General features: G+C 39.2%; 1 protein-coding gene across 6 annotated transcripts; it reads right to left on the minus strand.

Moving 5' to 3' along the window:
• Positions 1-1,968: 1,968 nt before the first annotated feature.
• LOC309689033 (uncharacterized protein) lies at positions 1,969-12,782 on the minus strand. 6 transcript variants are annotated; one of them, XR_014271229.1, is made up of 6 exons: positions 12,617-12,782; positions 9,496-9,813; positions 8,852-9,121; positions 5,214-5,282; positions 4,201-5,003; positions 1,969-3,153 (listed from the first exon to the last, which is right to left on the minus strand). XR_014271229.1 is itself a non-coding variant. In XM_082505174.1 (5 exons), the coding sequence occupies exons 1-4, from the start codon at positions 12,729-12,731 to the stop codon at positions 5,245-5,247; spliced, it is 741 nt and encodes a 246-aa protein (XP_082361300.1). In that variant the 5' UTR covers positions 12,732-12,782; the 3' UTR covers positions 1,969-5,003; positions 5,214-5,244. The 6 variants fall into 6 exon arrangements, 4 of the variants coding, with proteins under 4 accessions (XP_082361300.1, XP_082361301.1, XP_082361299.1 ...); XR_014271230.1 differs by having other exon boundaries at positions 1,969-3,467; XM_082505174.1 differs by having other exon boundaries at positions 1,969-5,003.
• Positions 12,783-13,205: the final 423 nt, after the last annotated feature.

The raw sequence follows: 13,205 nt of genomic DNA on the forward strand, positions 1-13,205 counted from the left end.
CCTTCTCTCATTCCAACCAGTCGCAGCAGATGGCCGCCCCTCCCTGGTTCTGGTTTCTTCGTGTTAAAAGGGAGTTTTTCCTTCCCACTGTCACCAAAGTGCTTGCTCATAAGGGGTCATATGATTGTTGGGTTTCTCTCTGTAAGTGTTATTGTAGGGTCTACCTTACAATATAAAGCGCCTTGAGGCGACTGTTGTTGTGATTTGGCGCTGTATAAATAAAATAAAATTAAATGTTGACCTCTGACCTGATGGTCTGATGACTGTCTGTAGTCATAATGACCATCATCTTCACCTTTGTCCTTTTATAACGTGAGAAAGGTTTTCTGTAACACCCGCGCTGCTTTATTTAGCTGTGGCATCTTTGGCAGCCGGTGCTAAATTCCTGTGTTACAGCAGCATTATTGTTTTATTGTTTCTCTAATCAATTAGAGCCAGGTATTACATATTACAAACATAACATCTTTCATGAACATCTTTTCCATTTTCACAAGGTAAAGTGACTTCACCTCCAACTATGACAATAAATTTAATTTCTTCCAGGTGCTGCTGTTGAGGAAACAGCAAACACAACACTTTCTGTCAGTAATTAATACTTTACAAAGTAAACTGTAATATAAATACAAGTTTTTGATTGTTGTTTAAATATATGTTATATATTTGTTTCCTTACCTTTAAGTAAAAAAAAAAATCTAAAATAGAAAGATATTAAAAATCTTTGCTCCAAATTATCAGCTTTTTCTTCTTTTATCTCCTGTTCTCAGTCTAGCATCTCTCAAAGGTTTCTGTTGCACTCTGTCATGAGCAGAAATGTGGTATCTACTTCCTGTGGTTAATGTCTCCTCCCCATGAGACTATAGTGTTGTTTATTTTAAGGTAGGTAAGCTCATAGTATCTCTTTCAGATTTGATTCATAACCAAAGACAAAAACAACATTTTTATTTAAAATGTTCTGAAACATAGTACATCCACATGCACTTACGTAATGTGTCGACAGTTGACTTTAGGAGATGGGAATCATGCATATTTTGTGTGGACATATTGCAATTATATTTGCAGCCTCAGACTATGAACACACAGATTCTGATAATTAGACAGCATTACAAAACTGTGCTTCTGCTGTAAGAGTCTATGTCAATCATATTATTTTACTTCATTGTTTAGTTACCGTTTTTTGGATGTTTGATACTTGGCAATGCTGATACTATTTTAGAGGTGTGACAAATGATGCCGCTTCTGTTTTTCTGAGAACTGAGAAGCACTCAGGCAAGTGTGGTCACAAATCACAAGATATTCATCAGGTGTGATCAAAACAATGATGTCAGTCCTAACTGATCTATTATTATTTTGTGAGACTTATTAAATTTAAATGCAAAAAAAATGTTGCTAAACTCTAAATATAATATTTGCTAGAGGCTTTGTACATGTTTGTGTGTGTGTGTGTGTGTGTGTGTGTGTGTGTGTGTGTGTGTGTGTGTGTGTGTGTGTGTGTGTGTGTGTGTGTGTGTGTGTGTGTGTGTGTGCATTGTGTTTAGACATTGGTACAAGGATCCACAACAGCAGAATATCCTTGTCATCTGATCTGGTCTCACACTGTGTCTGTATAATACAGTTCATGTCAGTTTTATGTATATAGTGCCAATTCACAACAGTCACCTGAAGATAAAGACCCTACAATATCAAAAGGAAACCTTAATAATCAGATGACCCCCTATAAGCAAACACTTAGCGACAGTGGGAAGGGAAAAGCATCCCTTTAACAGTCTTGATGAATGCTCAATCCTCCAGCAGAACCAGTCTCAGGGACGGGCAGCTAGTGGTGGGCAAATGAAGCTTTCTGAAGGATTGAAGTGTGTATTCAAAAGGGGCTCATTACTCTAAACCTTTGAACACAGTCTTCTTTAGTAGCATCTGGTGGTCAGAAATATGAAGTGCGGCTTGCGTCTATAAATTAAAATCAACTTTTTCATTATGATTGTTCACTCTACAGATCTAAGTTGACAGCTTCTTTTAAAATATCACATATAAACAAAATAATGTTATGTCTATCTGAATATTAATTAATAAACCTTCCTTGTTTAAACATGTAAAATGATGTGGTCTCATTTGTACTGTGACTACTTGACATTTGTAAACATGATAAATTAAAAATAAATCAATCAATGATGTATAATAATACACAACACAGTCATATACTAGGTTGGGAGTATGTTTGTGGTGTGAGGTCTCTGCCCCCACATAGTTATGTGATTAACCAGTGGACAGATACATTTATATATAAAATACTATAACTTACATGTATAATGTATTTCTAATTTATTTTTTTAATCTGGGTAAAATAAAAAGTTCAAGTTCAAATTTATTCGCCACATGCAGGTTGCCCTGCAGTGAAATGAACCCGCCCCCCGACCTTACACACACAACACAGACATCACATGGGGATACAAGTCAGAGAACGGTTGCATTGCAGAAAAAAACACTGAAATGTACACTACAATGGGAAAAGTACAAGAGGAAAAAAAGAGACCTCTACTCATGCTGGGCTACAGGAGGACAGCATGTGAACAGGAAACAAAAAAACTCCTCTGCACAGAAAGCACATAAATGTCCACAGTACAACATTATAGAGCACATGACCAGCAACAGGGTTGGGTAGGGGATAAGGAGTAATCCCAGGCAACACAGCAGCCATCCTGCCACTGCGCCGACTCACCAGCACGGGCCCAGACCCGCCTCGTGTTCCCAGGAGGCAACAAGCATCGAAGGCATTGGAAGGGGAGGGGGGATGTGTGAGTGCTTATCAGTGTAAGTGTATGTGTGTGCGTGTCCATAGTTCAGCTGAGACAGTGTCCTTCACCCTATCAGGCTAAGTAAACAGTCTACTAGCCAACCCATGTGGCCTTGCATGGGATGGGAAGAATAGTCATCACACAGTTGTTATCAGGGAGTTTTTGTTCGGCTCCAGCCTTGGACCCGTGCAGCTGGCGCCGTGGTGTCCGCATGTTGATGTTGTTGATTTTTCTTTTATGCGAGCAGCTCAGGAGAATTTCAAAGCTGTTCTTAACACTCCGACACTGGTCTCTCAATCTCCCATTGGAGAACCGCGAGCCTCCCCATGATGGTATCAAACTTCTGTCCCGTGGTGTTGTCATTCTTGTACAGATACAAACATAACAGATATAAGGTTATTATTTTTGTTGTTTATTTATGAACAGGCCGAAAGTCCTCACTGGCTCCATGTCATTAAGTCACACACTGGTTCGCTATCTCTGGATGGACATACCTAAACACATCACAAATCCCGCCAATGATTCACTTCCTCGTAAACCATTGAATCAGGTGACATACTGAATTGAGCTTTGGATATCACTGATCACGTGACTTTGACCAGATGAACCGAGCTTCGGCACTGTGCTTCTGAAGTTCTGTGTTGGGTTGTTGTTTTTTGTGGTTGTTTTTTCTGATACCTGGGACAGAAATAATTGGTTTTAAGCCTGATCTAAAATGTAGAGATGGTCTGTCTCCTGAATCCTAAAATGGCAGGGGTCTTTTAAAAACTCTAGGAACAGCAAGTAAACCTACAGTCTAAGAGCAAAGTGCTCTACTGGGATAAAAAGGTAGTACCTCCATTGCTGAAGCTGCTGCACTCAGCTGTGGCTGCAAAGTGGTTGGTGCCTGTGGTCAGGGTTTTAATAGTTTTGCAATGTTCATTAGTTTTTATTTTTATTTAGTTTTGACTTCAGATTTTCAATTTTATATCAGTTTTAATTAGTTTTTACCAATTGTTTGCTAGTTTAGTTTTTATTTTTTTGAAAATCCTTAGTTTCAGTTTAGTTTTGATTAGTTTCAGTTGTAGTTTTAGTTGTGTTTGCAATAATTAAGTGCAACAAAATCCCAGTTTCATCATATCAGTCATTCTCTTCTGCTTATCCTTGGGTATGTTGCTATTCCAGCTACCATACCCTGCACTCTGGACAGGTCGCCTGTCTGTCGCAGGGCTAACACGCAGAGACAGACAACTCACATTCCCACCTATGGGTTCTTTAAATAAATAAATAAAGGCAGATGAACAACCATTGATACCAGGCAAATATAAAATTTATATCTTGGCCCCAATGAGACTATTAACTCTTGCAGCACCGGGTGTTCGTAATTTTGGTTCAAGTGAATTGATAAACCTTTTGAAGGCAATTGACTCACACAGTTATGTAGATATCCCCGTCCTGTTGTCTCGGGATGCATCACGCTGCCTTGCCTGGGGTTAGCTTCTGTTTTCTGGGGATGAGGTTTGAGTGCGCTCCCTTACCTTCTCAAGGTAAGCTAGGTTAGCCTTCTTGTGTGAGCTTTTCAAGTGCACTTTAAGGTTTGTGGGATTTTTTTCCCCTTTAGAAATGTCCCTCATAATTTGTCTCTTTCCACTACAAGACACTTGCTTTATCCAAAACACAGTCATATTCAAAGTAATCCCAAATTGGACTCTGGCGCTTTCTCCCGACTTTTCCTGACATGATTCTGCGCGTGGACGGAGCAGCAACACAGACGACTCGACTAACATACTGCCACCTGCTGGCATAATGAGACATAGCAAGAAAAAAATCTGGAAACTAAACTTCATTTTCACCCTTGACTATGACACACACACATCTACGAAAACTAAACACATTTTTGCTATAAATTCAGTTAATTTTAGTTAGTTTTGTGAACACATATTACAGTTTTAGTTAGTTTTCCTTTTTTTGTTTTTATTTTTATTTCCGTTAACGAAAATGTTTTTTCACTTCTAGTTTTCGTTATTTCGTTAGTTTTCGTTAACGATAATAACCTTGCCTGTGGTGGTGCTAAAACCCGAACCAGCATGGGTAGATAGCACTGACATTATGAGAGGTTTTATTCCCTCTGATTTAATTTTGGTAAGCTTAGCAGATGTTACTGTAGATGCTCCTGGGGTCAGTTTCTGCCTTCGTCTTCGCAGCAGAATAAGTCACCGCCTCCTCGTTTTTGACCTGCTTCACACAACATTTACATAAGTCAGATCGTTACAAAGATTTTGATGTTGAGTTCAGTTTTTTTATTCAGTTTTTAAACAACTCACTGATTGAAATCAGAGGAGTTGAAGATAAATATATGCTTTGTAATACATCCTATTATATAGCGCTGCAAAGAAAATTTAAGATAAGATCATAATTATTGTAGGAAAAAACTGACAAACTTACCTTTTACTTCAGAGTTTTTTGATTGGAGTGGTCAATTGTGGCGTAGATGATATTCTCCTCTGGCTCGTTCTGATTAGAAACACAGTGGTTTAGATTGCATAAATATCAATACACAGAACTCCGCTCTTGGGTGAGAACTTTGACATCATAAATTCCATTTTAGGTCAACAAAAATACTTTCAGAAACTACAATATGTTGCATTTCTAACAATTATCAGTTTGTGCATTTTCTCTTTACCCTTTTTCTGTTAAAAAAAACTTTGGGGAATCTATAAAGGTGAAAATTCAATATGAAAGGATCAATGTGAACATAACCATAACCCTCATTTGTCTTTCTGACAGGTCAATGGGTCACTGTCTCCTGGTGGATCTTAATAGGTTAATTTAACTTTAATCTTAATTTGGCTGTACTTTAACAAGTATGATCAGATTATTGCAGTTCAATAATCTGCCACATAGGGCAGCACGGTGGCACGGTGGTTAGCACTGCTGCCACACAGCAAGAAGGTCCTGAGTTCAATTCCACCATCAGGCCGGGGTCTTTCTGTGTGGAGTTTGCATGTTCTCCCCGTGTTTGCGTGGGTTCACTCCGGCTTCCTCCCACCGTCCAAAGACATGCAGCTTGTGGGGATAGGTTAATTGGATAATCCAAATTGCCACTAGGTGTGAATGTGCGAGTGAATGTGAGTGTGAATGGTTGTCTGTCCCTGTGTGTTAGCCCTGCGACAGACCGGCGACCTGTCCAGGGTGTACCCTGCCTCTCGCCCTATGACAGCTGGGATAGGCTCCAGCACCCCCTGCGACCCTGAAAAGGAGAAGTGGAAGCAGATGGATGGATGGATAGTTATGAGGAGAATCCTGGAAGCATGGTAAGGTGTTGTAAACTAATTCAGAAAATAAATCAATGTCAAAAACAAGAATTAGAGGTGGGCAAATGCCATTTAATCTTAGGAGATTTCTAGAGTATAGCACTTTTTTTTTTCTCTAAGTACAATTTTTTCCAAAAATTTGGAGTTTATCCTCAAAATGATCCATCATATTTTTAAATGCAGATTAATCAGATTAATGTTGATATCTATCTAATATAGATATTACCTAACTAGCTAATATCTACTATATGTTAATTGTAAATTTGATATTTCAAAGCCATAACGTAAAGATTTATCAAGGTAGCAATGTTACCTCACAGCAAGAAGATCCAGGGGAATTATTATGAATTACTTTGTTCAAGTGATGACAAATATTAAAGCTTAAGAATCATAACTTGGCTTTATTGAGTACCGCTGTACTTTTCAGTGCTTTTATTCTACCAACAGCTACTTAATGGGAAACACCTATACGTTAAGCAAGGCAGCCCTAGCAGAAACTAATAGACAGCATATGTGGACCCATTTGAAAACAAGATGTTACACTATAGTCTATAGGTTTAGCCACTAATAATAAACTAATAATTAAATGCAATCATAAATAAACCTGTAGAGCCGGAAAAGGGAGATTTTCTTTTTCATTTTCACCAAGTGTTTAATTGTTGGGGTCTCTGTGTATTTCTAAATGGAAATTATTCAGACATTACAAAAGAAAAAGAACCTAATGATGAAATCAGTATTGCATTAAAGCTTATGTTCATTGGGCCGCCTACAGTCTTCTATAAAAGGTTGGTGAAGACATTTGTCGCTGGATTTCTGTAAACAAGCTTTACATCAGAAAAGGTGATGCCATTTCCTATTTCTTATGAATTAAAAGGCAGAATTTCAGAGGAAGTTATGTAGTTACTATTGCCCAATTACCATTTAAATAACACAAGATCCTAAATTTAGTCATAACATTTTAATTCCTTAATTTGGTATCTTTTGTGTAGATGTTGTTACGAAATCAGTTTCACCCCGGTTCTTTTATTCCTCGGGCATCCAGAGACGGCACCGGACTCAGTAGTCATTTTCACAAAAACCTTTATTAATCTTTATTCATCTTCATTTAAGCATGCACTTCTAGAAGAGGAGATGTGCAAGGCCAGTGTCCCTCTGCAAATCTTCCCTCCTTTGTCTGTGAAACATAGCTTTGTAGAAGCGACCCTATCATAAAACCCCCATGGTGTGCTGCAAACTTGTGTCTGTGTGTGTATACACGAACACGTGAGTGCCTGTGTGTGCACATACCCGTGTGTCCATGTGAGTGCACGTGAGTGAGTGTGCATGTAGGTGTGGGTGTGTCGTAACAGCCAAAGCACTGTGTGTGTGACTTCCTGCCGGTCATAAAAGTAATCTCCTCACCCAAGCTAAACCAAATTCCTTTAGACAACATACAAAACAGAGTTAACAGATTACAAACACTGAGACCCCCACTCTGCATCCACTGGGCCATTGGCCCCTTGTTGTCTTACAGTTACAGATAAGCGTGTGGAGAGTCTCCTGCAAACCTACTTCTAAGTTTATAACAATTATGAGTTTTTATTAAAGGTACAAGCATCAGCAATCCCCAACTGTAGCTTCCTGTCTCCTTTTATGACAGGCAGACCCCCAGTGTCCATAAATTCCTGTCCCTCAACAATTACACACTCTCAGGCCTACAGCTAAGCCAAACTAAAACACACAGACAAATCCTTCCCTGTTCCTCTCATCTACTGCTGGACCCTCTTATCTAAGCAAATTTAACACATTATATTCTAATAATTATTTTCTTGTACTCACAATGTGCAATGCTGCTACATTTTATTCAGCAAGAAGAACTGAAACTGCAGTGAACAAAAGCCCATATCCTTATCATTGTGACAGTCCAAAGGCAGGTAACAATACCGGGGTGAATGACTGGATAATTTACCACAGATGGGGAAGAAATGTGGGGGATTATTAAAATGGAAATTCTTATATAGTGAAGCAAGGTCAGGTTTATTTGTCTTAGATGGGTGGGCAAAACCAAAAATCCAAGTCAGAAATAACAGGGATTGAGCGTGGTTATTATCTTTATCTGCTAACCCAGGCTCTCAGGCCCTCAGGCTCTGCTCTCATACAAAAGAGCATTTCATCATTTCATTTTCTGACCAGGTGAGTGCAACTCAGTCCTAGTTCAGGGATTAGCTGAGAAGTATGATTATTACATTAGAGACAAACAATCTCTAATTTAACTCTGACACAAATAGTAAAGTGCTCATATTGACACAAAGATGTCGTTTGGTGTCCAAAGCTTACTTTGAAATAAGAACACGTGATATAAATTTCAAATTTTTTGAGTTTTTTTTTTTCATTCACTCTTATGTCTTCAAGTGGCTTTTTGCATCCTGAAAAGGCAGAGAGCACAGCAATTAGATTCAAATGTCAGATTGTTTATCAGTGCTCTATCAGGATCTAAATCGTCTCATCTCTGTCTCTGAGGACAAAAACAGTGATTGCAGTCATTAGGATCACTGCTCCAATGCGAAGAGTCCACATGATGTAGCTCACAGGAAACTGATCTGTGTACTCTATGAAAAACAGTACAAAAAAATGTCATGCTTTTGTAACTTTATTATTAAAATCTGGTCAAATTAATGTTTGAACATTTGGAAACTACAGTAAATTACTTCTACAAATAAAACCAAAGCTTTATTTATTGAAGTGCATAATTCAGATTATTTTGAAATTCATTTAAGCTTCTTATCATACCTATAGGTGTGTAGTGAGCTTCTATCTTCACACTGTTGTTCTTGATATACTGGCAGGTGTATGTTTTGTTGTGGGCCCTCTGAGGTTTCACAGTCAAAAGAGAAACACACATCGGTCCAATGTCCCTCGCACCACTGCCGAGCAGCACAGTTCCTGTTTCGTTCAACCAGACGATGCTGTTCTCGCCACACAATTGGGAGTCAGAGTATTTGAAGAGAGTGCACGTTAATGTGATGTATCCATCCCAGTTTTGCGTCTGAGATGCTGCAACTGAGAGAAAACAGGTGATAAAAGAAATCTAAAACTCTGTAACAGGTCCTCAGAACTTTTCCCACATTTCAAACAAATTTCACTGGATTCACTGGTGAGATTTCCCTTTTAATCTGTTGTTTCAGAGGTCGGCATGAATCTGAAACCTTTTAAATTCCCAAACTAAAACTGTTATATGATGTTTGGTCAAATCTTCGCCTCTTTCACAGTTTGTTAGTCTGCAGTTACTGCTTGCTGAATGTTCTGTGTACGCAGTTAATTTATTAAGACAAAAATGTAGTGAACATAACTGTAGTGTTTGGGAGGAGAGTCAAAGTGAAGAAAAGGATATGAGATTTGTCCAAGCTCAGAATCATTACAGTCTAAGTACTCACTGTTCAAAATATGCAGACCCACAATTGTATCCTGGGCTGTAGTGTTCCCAGACCAACACCAGTAAAGGCCAGCATCTTCAGCAACAATGTTCCTGATGCCCAGGGAGCAGTTACTGTACAGACTCAGTCTGGCTGCTTGAGCTGAGTTCTCCATAATAGCGCCATTCCAAACCATTTCTATTGTCTCAGAGTTATCTCTGTTATAAAACCACGTAATGATGGAGCATGATGAGTTCAATGAGGATGTGTTATCACAGGGGAGAACGACATCATTTCCTGGTGTGTAATAAACATCGATGTAGGTTTCACTGATGCATGCTGCAAAGAAATAAACATGTTTATTCTACTTTCTTTTTTCTTTGAATCCATGTATTTACCTATCAATCAATACCAAGAAACAGGAAACTTAAATGTTCATTTTTTTGCCCACAGCCTATAAGACTAATAGGAACCTCTCATACTCATGCTAATTTGAACTTTCTTTTTTTTTTTTTCATAATCATTTCTGTGATGTAGGTTACGTTCCTTCACTTATTTTTCTGACTTTTACTTGAAGGCTTAAGTTAGGGTGGCATGATATTGTGATCATCAGCAATTGCTACATTTCAAATGATGTTATATTGCTAAATTATTTTCAGCCCCTGAAAATAAGGGGACCATGTATATAAAACCTGTATGATGTTGGTATATCTCATAGCAAGAAAGTCCTGGGTTTGAATCCGCTGGCCAGCTCAGGTATTTCTCTGTAGAATTTAAGAATTACAGCCATTTATAAATATGGTCCCCTTATTTTGAGTTAGTGAAAATAATTGAGCAAACTAACATAATTTGAAATATAGCACTTGTTTTTAACATTTAAAAATTCTTTGCAGTCAATGGCTGTCTGAAGTCTAAAGCCCATGGACATCAACAAATGCAGTTTTTCCTCCTTTGAGATCCTCTGCTAGTCCAGCCTTCAGTTGCTGTTTGTTTGTGGGTCTCTCTGCATTCAGCTTTGTTTTTAATAATGGAAAAATATGCTCTGTTGGGTTGAGATCAGATGCCTGACTTGGCAAATGAATAACGCTACTGTGGCAGGATGTGGTTTGCAGCTCAGCTGCAGGGGAGGGGTGGAGTAGTGCATTCAATGGACAGTGCCAGGGAAGGCCTGCTGGCGCAGTTGATTTTCATCATCCTAACCACACCTTCCCTATTTCTAGTAGTTGCTGGGGCCTAGAGGAAGAGGCCCCAGAAACTGCTGGGGTTCTGGTAACGAGTGTTACAGTGGTGCCCAACTTCCAGGTGTGACGTGTCAAACCCACAGGTACCGCAGCCAGTTCAGGTGGCCCAGATGATGGGCAGATGCAGGCAGTTGTGAATGGGAGGCAGCTAGAGGACCTGTAGGTCAAGACTGGGCGTGGACACTTCCACCAGGAGTGCCCATTCATGGAAGCCAGCCATGTGTTTGGTGTTGCTGAAGTCCCAACAGACTCCCTGGCTCAGGAGGCACGTACAGGGATCCAGTAAGGTCCCAAGGGGGTACACGCCAGGCTATTGTTGACACGGGCTGTACACAGACCCTTGTCTAACAAACGCTGGTTCAGCCAGGGAGGTTGGAGGCTGAGTTGGTGGAAGTTAGATGTGTGACATACCCAAATATCCCATAGTGCCACTGCAAATTAAACATAAGGGCAAGACGCATAGAGGAAAGACTGTGCATCCCTTAATTCTGGGGACAGACTGGCCAGGGTTTAATAACCTGCTGGGGCAGTGTGCGGGGATGCATGGCCTTTAACAGTATGTAGCAGCTGTGCTGCACCTAGCAGTGACACGGGCTCGTCCGGGAGAGGAGACAGCAAGGCCCTGCTCGCCCCAGGAGATTTCCTACTAGAACAATTTCATGATGACACCCTGCACTCAGCCTTTGACCAATGGATAAAAATTGATGGTCACATGGTACACCCTGATGCAGCGCTGACCTACCAGCATTTTGTACTGATCAGAGATAGACTTCATAGAGTGAGTCATGACATTCCCAGTTGTTGGTTTCTAAAAGCCGCCAGAAAATGATATCGCCGTCGGCTCTAAAACTCCATGGCAAGGCATATGGGATATGAAAAAACTCAGGTGGACTGGCATCTCTACTGCACGTTTTACCATAATTTTGGGTTGGTGCGATTAATGTACATAAGTTTAAGGATATCATGGTTTCATCTGTTGAAAGTTTTTTTTCTGAACTGTGCATGCCCTTGAAGTTTTTACCAGCTCTCTGACAGGTTTCTGTTTTTCTGCCTAATGATGTCCTCCATCACTTCCATTCTTCTATTTGGGCCTCATATTTAGAAATCCAGTGGAAAGCAACAGTTTGAATCAAATTAATATATATTATCTGTTTTATTCGTCATGAGATACAAAAGAAAGAAAAAAAGTCTCCCCCGGCCATGAAACCACTTGCCAGTCAATTGTACAATTGCCTCTACAAAGCCTCTGAAAGTGTAAAACAGCTATGATTTCTGAACAGTTAATGCACAATTTTTATAAGATGCCTTTAAATTAAAGCCAAAAGTCAGCATTGCAATCACATCTTGACTGTTTGAATTAAAATCCACTGGTACTGATGTACAGAGGCAAAACTACAAAAATCTTATCTGTCCATAAAGTTCTTAACTCTACATCGTCCCTATCAAGACCTGTGAAAAGATCAGTGTTTTTCTAGTAGCTTCTATCCTGTCATTTGCACCTCTCAGCCAACTGAAGATGTAAACATTATTCTAACACTGATATGCAGATTTCATTCTACAATTAATAATTAATAAACAATAGAAAAAACAGTAATAAACAAGAGAAATATGCTGTATATTCAACTAGAATGAACACTTAATTGATTGCTATGTGCATAGCAGAATCTACAGTAGCCCTGCTTTGTGTGAAGCGCTGGATCATAACCTTTTCAGTTTTCTGTTGCGGTTAAAGTCAATGGAATTGATCAAATTAAGGTCCAAAATCTAAGAATACAAAGATGTTGTCATTTTGTGTTGGCAATTGATGATAATTTTCCTCATGGCTACAACAATTTAAATGTTCATATTTCATAGCAACATAGTCAAGCACAAAAGTAAGAAAAGAAAATCTGAGTAATTACCTTCAAACTGAAGCATAAAAATCAGGATTGTTAAAAGTGAAGAAATGTGTTGTTGCATCTCTCTCTGCAGGCTCAAATTAGGCTCTCTGGCACAGAAGAACAGAAGTGATAACATTTCCTGTTCCTGGTTTCAGAGAAAAACTTGTGAAATAGTCCCATTCGTCACCCAATGTATCTGCAGTTTGACAGGGTATGTATGAATCTGAATGTGGGTCACAGTCCCTGGCATTGGGCACTTTTTTGTTTGATTTTACTGCTGTTCTTGTGCTCTACATTCATTTATTTTTTTATTGTTTGAGATTTGAATTCCCATTTTGATTTTGTTATTTTTGTAAGAGTAATTTCTAATGATACTGTTGAGTCTTTGTCTGTTTTACTGTCCATGTGTTACTCTTCCTGCTCTCTGCCTCATCTTTCTCTGTTCTGTAAAATTAGCTTTGTGTCTCTTTCTTGGTAATGATAACTGGACTTGCTCTCATACTGCTTTTTACTACCTAGTCAAGAGCAGATGGAACCTGGGACTGAACTACTAATCTTAGAGATCTCTAATTGTTAGAGAACAGGTTCTACTGCCTGAAATCAACAGGTA

Source organism: Aulonocara stuartgranti, assembly GCF_965226115.1.
Source record: "Aulonocara stuartgranti genome assembly, chromosome: 15".
NCBI classification, from domain to species: Eukaryota; Metazoa; Chordata; class Actinopteri; order Cichliformes; family Cichlidae; genus Aulonocara; species Aulonocara stuartgranti.